Source organism: Colias eurytheme, chromosome 10, assembly GCF_061535395.1.
Source record: "Colias eurytheme isolate Ceu_HAF_F1 chromosome 10, ilColEury1 Martin Lab GWU primary, whole genome shotgun sequence".
Lineage (NCBI taxonomy): Eukaryota > Metazoa > Arthropoda > Insecta > Lepidoptera > Pieridae > Colias > Colias eurytheme.
In genome coordinates this window covers 4901123-4923183 of record NC_142989.1, presented here as the reverse complement: position 1 = coordinate 4923183, position 22061 = coordinate 4901123, and the positions used below count along the sequence as shown (strand labels likewise).

Below are 22061 nucleotides of genomic sequence, written 5' to 3'. Positions count from 1 at the left end.
GTCGCTTTCCATCAGGCGAACCGATGGTCAAATGCTTGACCGCTTTCACTACTGCGTAAAAGTGTTCCTGATAGCAGTATTTTTATAAAATTTTGGCGTTAATTTCAATATTTTATTTGCTATAACTGGCAGGTGACCTAAACATCTTATCCAGAAGTTAAGAAACGTTCCATAAATGGCCAACCTTGAATAACACTTAAAAAATACGCCCTTTATTTTTGTTTATGCCTTTAAATTAACATGCGACCCCAAAAAACAAATATGCTCAAATTTTAACATTATAGAACTATCTTTTTTCTCCTAGCTCTAAGAAGTTTCCAATCAAAATACATACTAATATTAAAATATTGTTTGCTTGTTTAAACTACTAAATGGTACTATTACAAACGTTCTTTCTGTAACAGGCATGAAGCCATTCATCGAAGTGTCTATAGTGGAGCGTATAATGGAGCACAGCAAGGTGCGACAATACAAGTACTACAAGATGCTGATACAAGAGTTCCACGTGAAGGTCGATATGGGACTTATAAATGCCCTTATGGGCATGTTCCCGCAGCGATCTCTCACGGAACAAGAGGCTGTGAGTATAGTATTATAAATATTATAAAGGTTTAGGTTTCATTCTTTCATGAACATTAAAAGTACCAAATATGTTTTTTTTTAAGAATTGAAGAAATCCTGAGTGACCTTACATCAAATGTTAATGCATTTTTACTTAAAAAAATGATTGTCACTTCACTTCACTTCTTTTCTCTTTAATGATATTCTATTAAGTATTGGATGATATTTAATATTGGTCTTAATTGTGTTTTATTCAGCTGGAAGCATTCCAAGCTGATTTAGAAAAGGCAGGACAACCTCTTGAAGATCTGGCTGCCTTAGGTGCTGCATCTGATTTGAAAAACTTCTACGACAATCTACATTTATCACCGCTGAAAGTGAGTATTATTTTCCTCTTTTTTTTATTCTGTTTAAAAGAATGTTAACTCATACAAATCTAACAGATTACAATATTCTGTTATCATTTGATTGATGTCTATCAATAATAATCAATAATGTTCACAATCACAGGTGTGAAAGGTTGTGTTGGATTTTACACTCTAAACATAAAAATACATATAGATTTGAAATAAACTCATGCCTCGCGTTAAAGTTATTTTGTTAAATTTTTAACTAGTAAGTAATTAAACTTTTCGGTGCGAAGTCGTATGATAAAGCTAGTTAAACAAACATTTGTATACAGGTGCACGTGTCGTTCTCTCTGGGCGGTGCCAGCCAGCTGCCGACGTTCGTGGGCACCGTGCTGCAGAGCATCGGCGTCACGCTTACCGACATGAACGATGTTGTATTCAAGTGAGTATGTTTTATAAGATATCGAGTATTGAGACGTCAAAAATGTTACGATTCGAGTGAATTTACGGCTTTGGATAAGATATGTGCTCGAGTTTGTCAATAAAAGTGGATTGTCTATTTACTTTCTTTTCTTTTAAGTTATAAAATGTGAAAATTCATACAAATTAACCAGATGCAATAATAAAATTTCTGCCTGCAGGTTATCATATTATGAAAGAAATTACGAGTTCCTGTCCCAAAAGGAACTGATCAGCCAAGTTCAGAGTCACTACACGGGACAAGCTCTGAAACAGTTGTATGTGTTGGTGCTCGGACTTGACGTCATCGGCAATCCATATGGACTTGTTATTGGTTTGAAGAAGGGCGTCGAAGATTTGTTCTATGAACCGTTCCAGGTTTGTTGTTTAACATTATCTTTAATTTATAGATAATTCATTGTTATATTCAATCATTGATTTGATAAGAAAATGTAATTAGAAAAGTTATAATAATTGTTTTGATCCTTTAAGAAAAAATGAATATGAAGTGAATTTTCAACGGAAAAACAATTTACAATATAGTTTCAAAACGTTTGACTATTCATCATCAATATAAATCAGCTCTGATCTTGACCTTATTTACTCAATTGTGGTGTGGAAAGGAACCAGTAACTTTTTAATACTAAGAAAAAATGTTAATTCATAATTTTATCTATGGTCTTTCGAGTCGGTTACAAAAATTATGAAAACTTTGATCAGCATACCATAAATAGTTTTATTGAAGTGAAAACTTCTTTAGCGGCGTTGAGCACTTTTTCTGTAATGGGTATAAAATCTTAAACTCGCGTCAGGACACGTGACCTGATCGAAAAAGCGTAAGACGGATACCATTCCAAAATATCAAACATGCTCAACGTTAATAATCAAGTTTTCACTTCTGCCGGCACTCCCGGAGTGCAACCCGTCTTTTTTTTTATAAAATCGGTTGTAAACAGGGCGCGATCCAAGGCCCCGGTGAGTTCGCGGAGGGTCTGATGTTGGGCGTGCGGTCGCTGGTCGGGCACACGGTGGGCGGCGCCGCTGGGGCCGTGTCGCGTATCACTGGGGCTATGGGACATGGACTCGCCGCGCTTTCTTTGGATAAGGTGAGCACGTGTGTACATGATACACATACACACGTATACACATAAGCCCCGACGAGTACAATATTGAGGTCTTCAAGCGTAGAGTGAACAGGTACCTTCTAGGAAAGCGCGTACCATCTTAGCTTAACGTCAGGCGAGATTGTGGTCAAGCACTTCCCTATCGACAGTAAAAAAGCATAGACACGCTCACGCACGCGCTACGAACAAAGGCGCACATATGTGCAAATGGCATCGGACACGCATACATACGCATAGGTTTAAAACAAGCACAAACATACGTTTTCACACAGGCAAACGAACGTGCTTATATATTTACACGCACTCGCATATATGCCCAGGACCTTTAGATCATTAAGTAATGGATGGAGCACGCTGGCAAATGTTCTAACTAAACTTTCTGCCGATTTTGTTGCGGGGAGGGTAACTCACACTTTGAAACACAATCACACATTCACAAAAATAATTTGTGTCTTTACAAACTCAAACTATTACAAAATTGACAGACTAGCATGTTTTTGCACACATACATCGATTACACAGAAAAATCTCTGTACATATACGTAATAATACAATCGCTCTAAAGGGATGTAACCATATCGATATTACAAAAATAATAATTTTGTTGAAATTAGAAATAACATTAATATTATATTCATTAAAAATACTACACAGGTCATTTGTAACGTTTTCATCATTATTATATGCATACGAAAAAACAATAAAACGCCATTTTATTTGTATTTGAATATGTATTTATTCAACACATCACATATTATATTCAATAAAATAAATATCGGTCCAGAAATTTTTATTATTTCTGTACCGAGGTGTCCATTCTGATTTTCTCCCACAGCATTCAATCCACCTTAGCCTTAAAGCAGGATTTTTTGTAAATCTGAAATATACGCAATATTAATACATACATATAAACAAAGTAGCTGCTCCGCGCGGTTTCACCCCCGTGGCTCCACTCCTGTTGGTCGTAGTGTGATGATATATAGCCTATAACCTTCCTCGATAAATGGGCTATCTAACACCGAAAGAATTTTTCAAATCGGACCAGTAGTTCACGAGAATAGCGCGTTCAAACAAACAAACAAACAAACAAACTCTTCAGCTTTATAATATTAGTATAGATTACATAATAGAAAGGTTACAAGATTAACATTACAAAAAAAACGGCTAAATGCGAGTCGGACTCGCGCACGAAGGGTTCCGTACCATTAAAATGTTCTGCCAGTTAAAAGTAATCGAGCGTAAATTTTAATAAATATATATACAAGACTTACAAAATAAACATTATACTCCTTTTTATGCAGTTGTGTAAAATTTTAATATGATAAAGATTAATTCTCATCTCATTTCAAATTATACTTAGAAAAATATTTTTTTATCGACGTTTAAGTTAAAAGCAGTCCGTCACTAAGAAAGTCGTAAAAATTTACGACCTTTTAAGCGACGAGTTTTTAAATTCAACTCTATCACTAAGTTCATAAAGATTAAATTTGAATTTCTCTTCAAGATAGTCTCGCTACATCACTTTATAGTCTCGTGGGGAGTGCGGTTCAATATCGCGTTCTAAATTCAACTTTATCGCTTAGTTCATAAAGATTAAATTTGAATTTCTCTTCAAGATAGTCTCGCTACATCACTTTATAGTCTCGTGGGGAATGCGGTTCAAAATCGCGTTATAAATTCAACTTTATCTCTTAGTTCATAAAGATTAAATTTGTATATTTTCTTTCCATGATAGTCTCGTGAAGCCGCATCAATGATCGAGTAAACACATGACTCGATTATTTGTCTTGATCATATCGCTAAACGATACATCGAAGATTATTAGAAATTGCATTTAAATTGATATTTACGTAAAAAAAATAAAAAAATACTTACAAATGAAAGGTTATTCATCTTTTTTAATATTTGATGTGTTTGACTTGCTTCTGCAAGACTTGACAGCATAAAACGGCATTTTTAGCGGAGCACTCGCAGACGTCCTTTCGATGTTTTACGAATACGCACAGTGTTTGTAATCGATTACGCAAGTGTTTTTTATGAATGCATAAGAGCGTATACGCACTATGCGGGTAGCCGCATTGCGGGTAGCCGTCCGGCTGACTGCAAGCACAATTATGTACGTAATATTCATTTCTATGCGCACTGTGCGGTCTGCGGTAGCCGCATCGCAGTGCGCATAGAAATGAATATTACGTACATAATTGTGCTTGCGGTCAGCCGGACGGCTACCCGCAATGCGGCTACCCGCATAATGCGTATACGCTCTAAGACTTTTCGATTTGAAAAATCTTATACCTCGTCAAAAGGGGAAGCGCCTGTGAGTGTTATCCATTACTTAATGATCTAAGCCAGGACAACAAACATAAATACAAAACTTTTTTTTACATATTTTAGTGAATCCTTATTAAAAAAAAAAAACATTTTTTTAGTAAGTTTCGATTGTAATGAGAAGATAGTAAAGTTCAATAGTCCGTATTATAGTCGTTATTAGCTTGCTTTCGTATTTTTAGTATTGAAATTGTAAGGTGAAATAGCTGACCAATTTTAATTTTAATAACTGCCCATGTTTTACTTATTTACCTACTGCCGATACTTAAAATAACTGCCCTTTATTTTTTTCAACTGACAATAATAACCTCTTAAATGTTTAAAAACAGTTCATGTAAAAAGGCAATTGCAGTATCGTAAATGCACGCGCTATGTCGCTATATTTCCCATAAATTCATTTTTAGAAATTGTAATTAACATTATTTTCATTTATTTAGGAATACCAACGACGTCGTCGAGATAACATTAACAAACCTCCTGCCAATTTACAAGAAGGGTTGGCCAGAAGTGGCAAGGGTCTTGTTATGGTAAGAAAAACATAATTTTCTATGTTATTTTGTATTAATATTATTAAGACTTATTTTGTTATATGTTAGAGCGTATTGGTATTACGTAGTAAATTACGAATATAATATTTCTATAAATTTATTGTTAAATTTATAGAAAAGCTATCGCATATATAGCTTTTAATTTCGTTCGTAGCCGTTCATGAAATGCAACAGTAGGTACTAAAAAAGGAAAATAAAGGCATCCATCCCAATTTTATTAATATGACGGGTGTCACCATGAATGATTTAAAATGTGGAAGTGGGCGTAGTGATACTAAATTACTAAGACCTTTATAAAATTCGAGTGAACTCTGAAATCAAAAGTGATATTTTTTTACCATAGTAAACAATCTACCACAGTTACATAAATTGTAAAAAAAAAAAATAGAATCATAACCTACTTCATTAGAATAATTACGGTACTCAAGGTTTTTCTTTTTCTTTTCTTTCTAAGAGTTAAAGGCCATTTCATGATATGGCCGTTTCATTTTCATTATTAAAAAAATTGTAATCTTTATATATGCTTACAAGTACGTTTAGTATATAAGTGAAAATAAATAGGTATAAGATAATGCGGATAGAAAAGGCTAGATAGAGGAAGATCGGCCCATCGGCTAACATCTTCTGAAGTCTGAACATATTGCTACGCATACCCGTATACGCATACACGAGTATGGTCTTGTCGAGATTATTTATTTTATTCATGTCTAAGATGCATGTGAGATTTTGTGCCACAAATACATAGACAGGATTTTCCATAAGCTAGGCCATGTCTCCGGCACCTGTAATCTTAGGGATATTATAATTGAGCGTATCTCTGTTGCGCGTATGTTACATAGCCGTCCTTTATGCGCGTGTATAGTGCGAATAAACAAGCATCTATGCTGTGCGTACTCTGGCATACGCCTAGGAAACAAGTGCCTCCGGATAGCTCTTGTTGGGTATTGTAAGCAGCGGGTGCACTGTGCAGGGCGTGGTGGACGGCGTGACGGGCGTGTTCACGAAGCCGTTCGAGGGCGCGCGGGACCAGGGCGTGGAGGGGTTCTTCCGCGGGCTCGGCGTCGGCGCCGTCGGCCTCGTGGCGCGACCCACCGCGGGCGTCGTCGACTTCGCCTCCGGATCCTTTGATGCCGTCAAGAGGTGATCGCTTACACACTTGCCTTGCTTTCTTTGTTTTGCTTGTTCAACGCTTGCGTCTGCTTATCTACTTCATGTCTGCTTTTCTGGCCGCTCTGTGTCCGTGTCGTGGTGTTTGTTGTTTTACTAGGTTGTGGGAAGTGGATGCGAATTTTTAAACAGATGGCGCTGCGCTTTATAATTGTTTACTGAAGTCAATTATTAAGTTTGAGCTGCTTTGTATTATACGGGGTTTGTTGTGTTCTTATTACAGACTTTAATGTTTTAGTTGGTATGACTTTTATTATTTTATATCATATTTATTGAGTTTGTTCAAATCTTATTTTTATTTAAAAGTGAACATAATTTTCAAAATAATTCATTTTTTTTCCAAATTAGTCATAATACTACCTTTTTTGATGGTGTTAGTATTTCGTAATTTATCATCTTATTAACAATAAATGTTATCTGCATTTATCTGCAAAGGTCACAATATACATATACGTATTAAATACCTTACAAACTCTCATATACAGGGTGTCCCACTATTGGTATACTAAGCGCGAAGGAACTCGTAGTTTTGCATAAACTGATCACGTAAAAAATACTTTAAAAAAAATTACGTCCAAAATTTTTTGCTAAATTTTTCCTGAAAATCCATGTTTTCTTCTCTAGCTTCGCGCAGCCGGCATATACCGCTTCTCTAATATGAGCATTTTATCTATGAAAACATAATCTTAAACGATAGCTCACGTGCTGGTGGCAAAGTTGGGCGGCTCGCTTGTTATGGGTGTACACATAGAGTTTTAAGAATTCATCTATTTCAAAAAAAAATGCGTCTGGAATTTTTTAATTATTTTTTACGTACTCAGCGTATGAAAAACTATAACCTCCTTTGAGCTTAGTATACCAACAGTGGGACACCCTGTATAATTTTAATCTAATTGAGAGTTTTATAATTAAGGGATATATTATCATACGCTATGTTGATATGGTAAGAACGTAATTTAATATATTTAGATATATTATGTATAATGAATAATTTGAAGTAGACAATAATTAATGAGCTATGCCAAATTTAGATCAAAAACCAATAATGTGAAGTGGTTATATTTATGGATTATGTTCGCTTCTAAAATAAAACTCAATCTAAACTTTAAACTAATGACTTAAAATCAATATTTTGTTAACTATGTATTTGGATAACTTCATTTGAATTCATCTTATAACAAAGACGATTGTATGCCAGAATGCTTTATTAGATTTATGGGTACATAAAATATTTTATGATATGTGTTGACTATTGTTATCGTCATTTAGTAGTCGGACTGATTTTATACGTTACTATCATAAACTGTGTCGTTTCGCACGTCACCAACGTCGCACAAATCTCACTAACGCTGTAATGGTCCATTATTTCCATAATAATTGTGATTTAGGAAAGCTTTCGTAAATATAGAGTAGCTGTACAATGATATGTAATAAAGGTTACCTTCGAAATCATGGTCACCCGAAACCAATTCTTCTGTTAGTACCTTAATTTATCAAATAGCCCCAGGAAATAGTTTGATCAATCACTTTTTATTCAAAGCAAAACAATTTTTATATATATTCACAATAATTGGGTGTTCGTCTGAGCCAATAATAGTAATTGGTTCGAAGGATTTATAAATGCTATCGTTAACAATTTAATACGAATTGGCTCTTCGTTATAGTAATAGGATAGATTTTTTTATGCATAGATCGAGATCCGTGATAACAACCGGGAGACTTCTGATCCATAAAATTTCAGTTTTCGATTCTGAATTATTGTAATGCTTATTTGAATAACATGTTATGGATTTATTTATAATCTAAACGCAATATATCGAAATATTAGAACTTGTGAAATATAATCATTCTGGTATTTGTGAGATTACGGCCGGGATGTATTTTGAGGTTGAAAAACTGATGTTGGTATTTAACGAATAAAACTAACATTGTAAATTACAGATAATATTAAGATCCATTTTATTTATAAATTTTTTATCGGTAGGAGATAATATTAACTTTATCCTTTTGACCTTTTTGACATAAAAGGTCATAATATCTATATCAATATATATAATATAATATAATATATAATATAATATATCAATATAATCTATATCAATTACATAATTAATTTCGCCATGCGGACACTCCATAGTCACGAGGATCTTTAAATATCGGCTTTATATAAAGATCCTGCTTGACCTATGAAGTATATTTTCCTCATGTATCAAATATAGAAGTGGAACGTGGTATCGTAAAAAAATGGAATTCTTAATGTGCTTCTGGTATTTTCCTTATTAGTATAATGAATTAGAAATAATAGAATAAATGATGTTAAATGTTACTTGATGATTCACGTGATTCATCAAATGAACAATTTTCAATCTCAATTGGAAGAAAAATAAAATGAATAAACAAATCGCACTAAATTGGTTGTGACCAAAAAAGTACCTTTAAAATATGTTGGGGCGCAGCTTATTTGCTCGCTCAGTTAATAAAGTTCATATTCGACGGTACATATTTTGAACTTATTTATTTAGATAGACAGGGTTCGTTCAAGCTGGGGTTGCTGTACGTCATAATATATGGTATGTAGGGCGTATTCTATCCTTATCGGTGTATATCTTGCCAATATATCACGGATTACTAAAAGTTAGTTATTAGTACGTAGTATGGTACGTACGTAAATGGACAGACGACCTGATCAAAGTGGCGGGAGGCCGCTGGATTCAGGCCGCTGGTGATCGGTCGTTTTGAAAATCGTTGGGGGAGGCCTATGTCCTGCAGTGGACGTCTTGAAAGGCTGGAATGATGAAAAAAAAAAGACGGGTTGCACTCCGGGAGTGCCGGCAGAAGTGAAAACTTGATTATTAACGTTGAGCATGTTTGATATTTTGGAATGGTATCCGTCTTACGCTTTTTCGATCAGGTCACGTGTCCTGACGCGAGTTTAAGATTTTATACCCATTACAGAAAAATTGCTCAACGCCGCTAAAGAAGTTTTCACTTCAATAATGAATGATGACGTAGGGCGTAGTGGAGGGTGTGCGGGGTGTGGTGGTGCGGCCGGTGCGCGGCGCGGCGGCGGGCGGGCTGGGCGGGCTGGCGCGCGGGCTGGCGGCCGGCGCGCTCGGCCTGCTGCTGCGCCCCGCGGGCGGCCTCGTCGACTTCACCAGCACCCTGCTCACCTCGGTCAAGAGGTCCTATCCTATCCTATCCATCGTATATCATGCCATTATATCACAGATTACTCAGTAGTTACTACGTAAATTATATGTAGTGTCCTACTCATTATATATGTACCTTGATATCAATGCTGTGTTCTATTCACAAGTCACAACCCTATTATTATATCATATACGGCAGTTATATGCCGTTTCCTAGTACCGAATCATCGTTTACTTCTTCAAATACCGTGTATACTACCCATCATCATATTACATCTTGTCGTCATATGTCGCGTCGTACTACCGAACCACCGTATACTTGGTCTTCATTTGTCGTGTCCTACCCTCTAACTAACCATCGTATACCTTGATATCATACACTGTGTTGTACTCACTACCCTATTACATACCTTATCATGTATTTATAAACAATCCATCCTATTCTGTACACTGAAATTGAGTGAGAAATTTAGAGTATATTGTTCATTAGAGTGTTGACATGAATCGTAAAAAGTGAAATATTCAGTATAAATACGGAAGATAACGGTAACATATTATGGAAATAATAGACCATTCATAATTTAATTTCATTTATGTGACTGACCAATAGAAACCCGCGCGATTCCTGCAAAACAAGTTCTTTGTCAAAATATAAGTTGCCTAATTTACTCATTATAACCAAATATCTGCTATATATAAATCCCATCAAAATTGAGCCTGCCGTTTTGAAGATTAGTTGGAATTAATTAAACTTATTTTTAAATAAACGTTCCCTTCAATTGTATTTATTTGAGAACATTCCGGGATACAATCGTTTGTACGAATTTAAATATTCATGCGAATTTTGATTACAAAGTGTTGTCGGCTTAAGGGCTGTGTATTGCCGTTAATTCCTCCGTGAACTTGACGTCCGCGATATTCCTGTTTCGTTTAAAATAAAATTATACGTTTTTCTTTATTGAACATCCCAATTATAGTCCTAGTAAAAACGATCCACATTTCAAACTATGCTCTAATTTGACTTATTGTTATTAGTGAATATTATAATGCAGACAATATATTGAGTCTTATAATAGGGGGTGACATATAGTTGAGAATTACATAATTCTCGAGTAATATTCCTTTATTTAAACTATACACATGCAAACAGGGCAGCAGATATGTCGGAAGAAGTAACGAAACGTCGAGCAGCCCGCTACTTACCGCCCGATGCGGGCGTCAGGCCGTATTCTAGATCGCACGCAGAAGGATACAAGCTACTATCTGAACTTGAAAAGGTAGTGTGTATTCGATTTGTATCGAGGTTTTATTATTGTGCATATTTGTTTTATAAAATTTGTCGTCTTTATTGTTAAATGTAACAAAAAACAGTATTAAAAAAAATTGTTGGGTTTTTGTATTAAAAGATCTGAAATCCAAACATATTTTTTGAACACAATTAATTAGTCAAATACAATAATTATCCACTTGGATGGCCATTGATTAAAACACCAACAGCCTGTTACAGTTAGTTGTAAAGCAAAAGTTTCGGGGTACTTTCACTTTCTACGATAAAAATTCATTTTACGTAAAATATTTGACAATAAAAATTAGCTATTTTATTTGAAATCTTAATATAATTTAGGGTAAATTCGTGAGCACGGACACGTACGAAGCGCACGTGTGGGTGATCCCCGCCAAGGAGGTGGTGATGTGCACGGACAAGCGGCTGCTGTATCTAGAGAAGAATAATGTTTTTGGTGGCTGGCAGGTATGTATTTACTATATAAAGTTTAATTGTTTGGCACGGTTTCGGTAGAATTATTTAGCTTCGAATGGTTTATATAAATATTTTTTTTAAAGAGAAAAACATTGATTACGACGCTGGATACAACGTTGCAAATAAAAACAAAATCATTTGGTAGATTTTTTTTATTACAATGGGTATAATTGCCTTTTTTAATTATCCTTTCCAATGGTAAAAATAAGTTAATTTTAGTAATCATAAAATTAAAGAACTGTTTGTTTGCAGTTTGTTCAATGTATAAAAATCAATTATAAACCAGTTCTATAAATAATTAAAACATTACAAAATGTAAACTAAAATGCAGTTTAAAATTAAATAGTTCGATGTATTTGCAATTATTTTTCGTATGAAATTGATTTATCATATTAATGAGCGGAATGCAGAATTCAAACATGTTTAAACTCAACTTCGCGTTTATTTTCTCTGACAGTTTCCAATTTGTTGCTTTAATATATTTTCTTAATTAGAGAATTGCTACGTTGTTCCCATCTGAGTAGATTTGTTCTCTTTTTACCTAGGCACGTAAAAATAGGATTGCAAACTTAAATTGCAATCAGAATAAAATACAAGTTAGTTACGTTTTATCTCGGTTACCGCGAGTCATGTATTATGTAACGAGTGCTCGGTGTCGACGCCGCACCCCGTAATTTGGTATAAATATTCCATTGAATTTACACCTAAATATTTGAGATCAATCGTTAATTATTTCAACGGAAAATAATGGCAAACAGCTTTATTACAATAAATATTGGCTTCTGATAACAAGTCAATAATATAATTTTATTCGGAGGTATATGTTGGCACTGGATAAAATTGTATTAGTGTGCTATTAATTTATTATTATTGTCATTAAAGCCGTACGAGTGCAATAGTGAACGCATGCATAATTTATGCCCGATTAACTAACTTTGTATATTTCGCATTGTGAACAATACACGGATTTTCGTGTAATTTATTATACTGACGTATTTCGTATAGCCTGGCTAAAGAGCAGATATTTACCAAATATACTCTCCAAATTTATGGGTATTGAAACAAAAAGTAGGAAGGCTAGCAAAGAGGTATATCTATCAAATTAAATCTCTTCATTGTGCATAATACTGTACGGAAAAATTAGTACATATAAAAGCAATCTTAATAGGAAAAGCTTAACAGAATAGGAATAGGAACACTCCTATCGTTATAGCAGCGATTACTACGTAATAGTAATAAAAAACTCTTTGCCAACAGATCGTATGGACATACCTCTGGACGGAAATCCCAGAAGTGCCAACCGCTGTGAACAAAGGTGTATACATTCCCACAGCCAAGAGGAAGGTGCTCGGAATGTTCCCTAGCTCTGGCTCAGGAAAAGTGATATTCCTGTACGATGAGCAGCAGAAAAAGTATTTACTAGCGCAGTGCCAGCGCCTCATGGCCGCCCGTTGACATGAGGAAGTAGAAAGAATAACGCCCACGGAATGGTTGGCGCAATTCTTTCTACTTGTATTCGACACTCGCACCGCGCTGCTTTCACTCGCTTACCACTTTAACGTGCACCACTTGACGCAAAGGGGCTTTCGCTGAATCTTTATTATGACGCTGAATTCTTTATTATATTGCCCTCCCTTTTCTCTTGGAGATGAAACCGATATCTATCGACCTTAAATATATTGTCCCTTCTTTGCTCTTGGAGTTGAAATAATTTACTATTTACATGTTATCAAGTCAATAGACAAGACTTTTTTGTTATTGTTGTATATATACATGGAAGTATTCATCTACTTAATATCCGACTGTAATGGCAGTTCAATAATGTGACATTAGGTTATGTTAATTTATGTACAAAGCGCAAATCCCCGTTTTTGTTTATTCTGTGGGTAGATTGAAAATTTATTGTATTAAACATGGTACTTAAACAGAATAAGTTTGTCGGCCTTTGCATACAATGGATTCTCCAATTTGCATTTATAATAGCTTTCTTTTATAATGTAGTCTTCCGCGTTTAATCCTATGTAAGTGTTTGATATTTGCGTATGGTGGTTTAATCAGTGTAAGACTTTTTTATAAACATTTTTATCATTATGGCGTATTTCGCTTTACAATTTTGCCAAAAATATTGGCAAGAAACAATATAGACACATTAATATTGATTCATTTTGGAAATGTTACGTGCTAAATAGACCAATGTCTAACTCATATAGATGAAATAAATACGTTGCAATTTAATAATTATCATTCACCTACGAAGTACAAATGTTATACCAACGACTTGCATATTTTATAATATATTTTGTTTGCGAGCTTGGCCAGAACTGTATTGTTAAGTTTAGGATGTTTTAACATGAAATTGTTGCAGTTCAAAAATGTACTGGTCAAGTTGTATTGTTGTTCCCATGGATTTAGCAGGATACCAGTGCCTTAATGGATTATATTGTTTAAGGAAAATAAAATATTTAATGACTTGTGTTGATTTTATGTACTCGTTATAATGCTCTTCTATTGTGTCGTTGAGATGTATATCGAAATTGCCTGTTTGCTTCAGCCCTATAGTTATTCCTATAGCGATTTATACTACTTTGTAATACATATATTTTGTAAGCGTTTTACGTTGCTGTATTAAATTCTTTTGAAAACTTTGTATTTACTTGTTACGCACGTTACTAATTTTGAATTTGTTTTGTGTATCTTTAAATGTTTTGAATAAATGTATTTGTAACTTAAAGTGTGTTTTTATTTCAAACTTAAATAGTTATGTACGAAAATTTAATTACCTAAGGTTATGATTGTTTGATGTCCGTTAATAAATGAAATTTCGTCATAAACCGAATTCGTATAAACGTGTTAGTGAAACAATCAAAGCAAGTTGTAAAGGGTTTTATATTCGAACGATAAAAGGGATATTCTGAATGACAGATTATGTCTCCAGCACGATGGACTTTACGAGCGTTAAATTTTAGCACTCGTTTAGCTCCGGAGTGTTTAAATCGAGTGCCATGAGTTATAATAGCCACATTTTGATTGGAGTAAATCAGTAAAAAATATAATTATTATATCATTAATATGTTTATAATCATATAATAATATATTTTAAGACTAATAAAATTAATTATCTTTACAGTTAAAATATTTATTTCTAGTTACATATTGATCTTACAATTACTTCAATTTTTTAAATTGTATGACAATAAACAAAAAACTTGTAAGTTACAAAAAGTCGTGATGCCTTGGGAAAAATACTTATTACCCTCGAGCAACAGGAAATCTGTAACATTATGATGAAGCCTTCCACGCTTCACTAGATACGTTGGTATAAAAATCTTTACCGGATTAAAAAGTCATTGAGCTGGAACGGCAAAAGGAAAAGTGGATTTGTTAACGAACCCCGAGCAGTCGCGACAGCTGTCGTCATCTTTGCTTGACAAAAGCCATATGTGCACTAATAGGATATTGTGCTATTCGGGTTCGACACTATCATTCAAATAGTAATAGCAGCTGCGTACGGATTCTCCTCGGTTTGTAAGAATTAAAAAATATAGCCATTTTCATAAAGAGATAAATAACATAGACTTCTGCTGGCGAACGAATTTTCAAAATCGGTCACGTAGTTTTAAAGTTTATTTGCTACAAATATACTTACTAATCTTAGTACAGAGGAAGCTGTACGCCAGTAGAGTTTGAAATATATATTTATACAGGTTTAATGATAACTCAGTTAACTATTTTAGTTCTGAAGTGGTGTCAAAAGCAATTGATGAGGACGAAACGGGATATCTGCTCGAACCTGTGCAGTGTGCGCTACGTAGTTATAGTTAGTACTTTGGCTGCATCTATTTCATATTTACTTAGTCTATACTTTATATAATAAAAACTAGAAGCAAATGGAAAAGTATAATTTTGTTTCCATTATTGTCCTAAATTCTCAATGGATACCACAAGTTCACATATAAATATTCTTAGTTTATTGAATAAGTTTTTGTATATCATTGAAATTCGATATTCTATTTTAAAACCGTATTGGGCACTTGCAAACTTTTAAAGAAGCACGTATTTTATTTAGCGAAAAATATTAAAAAAATAATGAAATGAATGAGGGATAAAATAAAATAATTTATTTAAGTCGAAGTCAAGAAGCAATCCTTTTTAATTATACAAATGGATAGAGAGGTTTGCTTGAAAATGTTTTATACTTTTTAAATAAGAAATAATTCTCAGTGAAAGAATAAAGCTCGCTCGTCTGTTTGCACTGGTCAATTTCTATTGTACTTATTCGCACTTTATAATGAAAGTCTTGTCTGCAAGTGTAATCTGGTATACGACTGCTTTATTAAGTTTTATCGCTTTCAACTTATTGCTTAGGAGGAGAATACAAAATGAAAAGAAGTTAGCTAGAAGCGTCCTGTTTTTGTTTCTCTTACCTACATACCTATTAGGTATAGTCACGGTAGTCACTATTTCTTTGGAATTCAACAGAATTTTAGATTGTTTTTTTAAGTTTATTAATGATTATTAGCACAATAAAACTTATATACAAAGAGGAATTTTAAAAGCTTCATATATTGTCTTTATGATTACATAGTTGTTACCATAGAGCAAGGTTAAGTTATTTACATAAATGTCCTGAATTCAGAAGTAGGTAATCCATACTAATATTATAAATGCGAAAGTAACTCTGTCTGTCTGTCTGTTACTCAATCACGCCTGAACTACTGAACCAATTTGCATGAAATTTGGTATAGATATATTTTGATACCCGAGAAAGGACATAGGATAGGTTTTATCCCGGAAATCCTACGGGAACGGGTTTTTCTCTGAAAACGAAGCCGCGGGCGGAAATCTAGTTAAATATAAAAACATCTGATAACATATAATGCAAAATATATGAATATGTGATGTAATCTACAGCTGTTATTTCTTACTTGACTATAGGATTATTATGGGTAGGTATGTTAAACCTTTTCATACGTTGAGTGACTGACTCGGATATCCACATCCTCAAAACTTCGTAAACTTACTTCCTTATTTCCATTTCAAACTTTCTTCTTTACCCTTTCGTGTTTCTGTGGCATATTTCTAGCATTGCTTGAAACATTTTATTACAACAGGTAGATATTCGAAACAAAGCAGCAGTGAACGTAATAATTAGATTTACGGATTTCGCAAATCTTATTCATTTACCTACCCAATTCACTCTAATTTATTCATTTCATTTTAAGGAGGCAAATCAAGAGATTAAATGTCTATTCTTTATTTAAATATTGGGTTTGCTTTTTTTATTTGTTTTTTTTTTTTAAGTATTGTAGGTACTATATGACGATGTCGGTCTTTAGGTATATCCCATTGACCACCGAGCGGCCCGATCGGGCCGAGACACAATAGATTTTCTATTGTGTCTGTGATCCGAGGACTGACGGATTAAGTATGAGACGATCCCCATACCCAAACATTCTAAAAAACACATTTATATTTTGTGATTGCAAGGAAGAATAGTGTTCTGTGATTGTGTCATATTTTATTCAATTTCGTCGCCTCTACTTCTATTAAAACTTAATAAAAATAACTTTACAAATTGAGGATAGATTTGTAAGGTATAATTAAAACAATTGTCAATGTTATTTCATTTCGATAATAATTTCCCCAGAAATAGCAGCAAATAAAGCATACTTAATGTTAATTTTATAATCATTGAAACAACCTGACAGCTGCTTCCTATAAATAAACATTGTGTAATGAGGCGCGGGTTCTGTACCGACATGCTTTAAACACTCCGAGGCACTCTGCGAACTATCTGGATCATTGAGACAATGCGACGATTTATTTATATAACGTAATTAGACATTTCAAACATTTGCGTGGATTTTAATTAGTCGGTACAATCAAGCCTTTTGAAAATATGAATAGGTACGTGGTACGAGCACTATACTTATACAGAGACGTGTTATCTAGTATTTAGATTATTCAACAAATCTTATAGAATTTAGTATAACTTTGGTATAATTTAGTTACGCGAACTGAACCGCAGCGCAAATGCAGCCTCTGTCACGTATGTAGCTAATGCTTGTATGGGCACTTAAAATTTCCTTGGACTTGTGTAACCCACATTATTCCAATGTAGGTTGTATTACTGCATCTATTCCTATCTAATTCTATTATAAATAATATACGGTATATTTCAGATTGATAAATAATTACAATAATAATTAAGGTACCTAATTCTTTCTTATTTAAAAGATCATAAAGTTTTTAAAAGCCCCAGCTGATGCAGATACGCTTATTAGAAATACCTATTTGGCCGCAACGATCTGAAATACGCTGAAGATGCTATAAGATATTTCAAGTCGACTTTATCATTTTTGTGAATTGCCAACGTCTCGTTCAATGGATTTTTTTACCTACGTAGGTAAAAAAATCCAGGTAGGTAGTTTCACTCAACAATAATATTATATTGTGATTATACTGACTTTGTTATCTATGTAGTTATGTAATGTTTTACAACATTATGACTATTCAGATAAAAACTATTTTTTTTTTTTATTTTGAAGTAGAAACTATCTAGTTTAGTATCTTATATATGTCTCTAGAAGATAGTTAATTGCTCTTTAAACTGAACAATAAGTTTGATGTTACAATATTATAAAGAGTAATTAATTTTTTAACATGGGTCTATCTACTATTTGGTTTCGTGGATGGTTTCATACGTGTTCAAGTAATATAATAAGTCGGAGTAAATATTTTACAATTATTTGAACCAATGCAATTTCAGAATTTTACTGAAATATGTTAATACTTCTAAATAATTTCTCAATTATGCCAAAAACACCCTACATATACTTTATTTCGTTAGATATTTGTTGCTTTTAATATTATGTTACGAATACAAGCATTAAATAGTTTTAATAATATTGCCCCTGAGATTTGTTTTCATGCTGTGCCGCTAATGACGTCTTTATTACGTATTTCTTTGGTTTCGTAAGTTGAAGAGTTTCGGTCAGGCCTAAATGGCCGACTCGCAATGAAAATGTACAGAAAATCAGATTTATGTTTCATCCCTCCGAGTGTCCCGTGGGGCCAAATCTTTTAACCTATTTTTTCAGTTCCTGATATCTATCTTATCCATCGATTGTAATAATTACAGGTGCAATTACACATCTGCAACAATGTTTACCTAGGTATATTCAAACAGTTTAAATTTTAATGGAACTAGAATTGACTTTAATATCAATTATAGGTACACAGGTAATGAATGTACATTTATAAAAACGCGTAAAACTCTTGAAGAAATAAACTTTAAAAATGAAGAAAAAATATTTTTAACATCCTCATAAGTAGCCCTTGAGATAAAGTAGCGTTTATAAAATTGAAATGTAATTAATTATATTCTTCAAAAATTAATCAATTTTTAAAATTTTATATCTAAGTATTTGTCCAATAACAATGTGAAAGAGCATTGTAGGGTATTGTAGGGTCTTGTTAAAATAATAGAAAATAACAATATTTTCCTGCTACACATAATTCCTGCTATTTTTAATTCTGAGAATAGTCTGTAAGAATTCACTGTCCAATCCATTAGATCCATTATCTAATTTTGTTTGTAATAAGACTTTGTCTAGATGAAAGTGTTGATTATACAAAATTTATTTTCTTTTCCTTTGTTTGTAACGACCTAGGTAACCTACTATTATAACATAAACATCTTAGTAAGAAATAAGAACATATAGAGTTTAAACCTAGGATTCTCTAATATAAAAATACATGTGTAGGTATAATCACCTACACATGATGTAGGTTACGTTATACATATTTAATAAATTCATAAACATTTTATAAGAGCGGAAATCGAGCAGGCTCTACTAATCATACATTGACGGAAAGTCGATATCATACCGAAAGCATCTTTATTCCGGCCCATGAGTTTTCCTATTACTATCCTAGAATCATATCTAGATCCCGAATACAATTTCAGGCCAGTTTTGCGACAAACTGATGTAGGTTTTACGAATTAGAATATTAAGAATGATTTCAAAAATGTAGAGTACCTAACTCCTAATTATACTTTGCTACTAATTATTATCTTATACTTATTAGTGTTTTGATGAGAAAGAGATTATATAATTACGTGTACTACTAACTTTTAAAAATTAAAAAAAAATCAAAGGAAATAAATATGCTATACTACAATATAACATTCATATAATATCAAAGCCTCGTAAGTGGATCGTATCTGTACTTCGTCTATCTCCAATTGTGTCGAATTTCCTTCCAATCTTCCTACGAGAGTGACTTGTACAATTATATTCTGTATAGTTAGATAATTCCCCTAAAAGATTCCCGCTTTGACAAAAATTCAGACAGCAAAACATTTAAACGTGAAAGCACGTACCCTGAAGATTTAATTTTTCAATAGAATATTTTATCAGTAATTGAAGGTGTCCCAAATAGATTAGAAGTGAAGTTAGTTTGAAGACTACTTAAACAAAAGACAATAATTTAAATTCAGTTTGTATGGTTTAAATATTCTAACATCGATAGGCTAAAACAAGTTAAATTAAACAACATATATTCAAAATTTGTTACATATTACTCAGACAAATATCGATCGATCTTAATGTAATTGTATTTTGTAACGAACCATGGTCATGCAAAGAAGATACTTATGAGAAATATAATCAAGTAACGATAGCTTTCCTCATGTACCTTACACTCTTCATTGCTTTCTGCCAACTCATGCGTTAATATTGATAAGAGAAGGTTTAAACGAAAACAATCTTACACGTAACGTTTTAAAGTATAGAATAACGAGACTAAAATCCTGGAAAATAAGTGTATTTTGCGTTTAAACGATCAATAAAAATGCTTAACGATATGGGTAATAGCATTGAAATCTTGTGACACATTTGCATACTATGCAAAATGTATCCCACACTCATAGAAAAAGTATTATGGTATCCAGGAACACGTGTAGGATGTAGGTAGGTAGGTAAGTACATGATTATATTATAATATGTACTTTATTATTTTTTTAAATAAATAAATAAATCACTAATTGCTTCATCATAATACATACATAGTGCAAATGATAAATCGGATCATAACTTAGGACAGAGGAATTAGCGGGAAAATTGAATTTTAATTGATTCTTGTGTAAACAGTTGTATCATCAAGTGGCAATCATGGACCAATAACTAATTTAATGGTGCCATCGCATTTGATTGATTATATTTATTGTCGTCAAATAATAATTACAATATCGTGAACCGATCTTTGTCTACTATACTACCTATAGCTACTACGCATAGATTGATTTCAAATCGGATAAGGTATAAGGCGATTTCAAAATCAATTTAAAATATTATGTTTGTGTGCTGTACAATTCGGCTATAGTATTATAAGTCGTAATAAGAAGATGTATCGATTTATAGCTTCTCCATTTCTATTATTCGTGTATAAGATATGCTTTATAAGTAAAACGTCACAATAAATTTTCCCGATTCCGCAGATAGTGAGATATTGTATATTTCAGGAAAACCTATTTGTTCTCAATATATCTATTACGGTTACGATTAGGTAACATGAAACATCCTCTGGGGATTGAACAACCGTGCTACAAAATGAGCAGGCTTTTATTAGAGTATATTTATTTATTTCAAATGATATTTATAAAACTGTATATCCTACTTTGAGATAAAGCTTTTAAAATGTATCAAGTTAAGTTTAAAAAGATATTCAGTATTCACAAAGTGTATTAAAAAAATGAACGGACGTTAAATATTTTTGTTTCGTGAGAGTTTTCCACGAGAGCTGAATTCGTTTGAAGTACAAATTAAGCGTTTTAAATACAGCTTTTTAACACATTCGCTTTTGAATAACGTGTACTTATGTTGAAAGGTGGATAAATACTGATTTTTATTTAGCGGTGAATAAATTTATTATGAACTTGAAAACTTCAAGAAATTTTATAAATGTGACGATTCAGGTTAATATGAATTTTTATCTATTTAAATTTATTTAAACGAGTTTAAGATTATTAATATGTATTGAATTTTTAGTAAGACATCTCTCATTACACAAGGTTAACTCTTTAATAAGGCCACAAAACTTGATAAATTATACATATTAGAGTATGATTGTAAACTATACAAGAAAATATTAGTGACTTTTGGAACTATTCTAATGACTTTAAAAAAATTTTCCTTAGGAGTTGAATCATATTTATTCCATTTAGTATCTTTATATATTTACTAATACATACTTTAAATGCGAAAATATGATTGTTTTTTTGGTATGTCTTTCATTCAAGTCTCGACGTAGTAGGTGAAATATCTAATTTTCATGTGAATATTCCTTGACATCGCGGGCGAAGCTGTGGGTCAGAGCTAGTAACATATATTATGAATGCATAGGCCTCGGTAATTAATTAAAATTCAACTGGTGACTAACAATTTTTATTGAAATTGAAAGTCGTCATCGACCCGACAGTTTCTAGTTGACTGGACAAGGGACAGATATGGGGTCTGATAATAATTAATTATATATTTTTACTAGCTGCTCCGCGCGGTTGATATATATAGCCTAACTTCCTCGATAAATGGGCTATCTAACACCGAAAGAAT

At 33.1% G+C, this 22061-nt stretch overlaps 1 protein-coding gene across 2 annotated transcripts in view; it reads left to right on the top strand.

Annotated features, from left to right (window-relative positions):
- Vps13 (vacuolar protein sorting 13C) overlaps positions 1 to 13056 on the top strand; it is a 55062-nt gene extending 42006 nt beyond the window's left edge. For both annotated transcript variants that reach the window (XM_090106367.1, XM_090106368.1), the window contains 10 exons: positions 405 to 580; positions 819 to 938; positions 1244 to 1353; positions 1553 to 1748; positions 2327 to 2476; positions 5260 to 5349; positions 6341 to 6510; positions 10837 to 10963; positions 11311 to 11436; positions 12703 to 13056. In XM_090106367.1, the coding sequence (XP_089962493.1) occupies positions 405 to 580; positions 819 to 938; positions 1244 to 1353; positions 1553 to 1748; positions 2327 to 2476; positions 5260 to 5349; positions 6341 to 6510; positions 10837 to 10963; positions 11311 to 11436; positions 12703 to 12900 (1463 nt within the window). In that variant the 3' untranslated portion in view covers positions 12901 to 13056. The remainder of the gene's footprint in view (positions 1 to 404; positions 581 to 818; positions 939 to 1243; positions 1354 to 1552; positions 1749 to 2326; positions 2477 to 5259; positions 5350 to 6340; positions 6511 to 10836; positions 10964 to 11310; positions 11437 to 12702) is intronic.
- The last annotated feature ends 9005 nt before the right edge of the window (positions 13057 to 22061 follow it).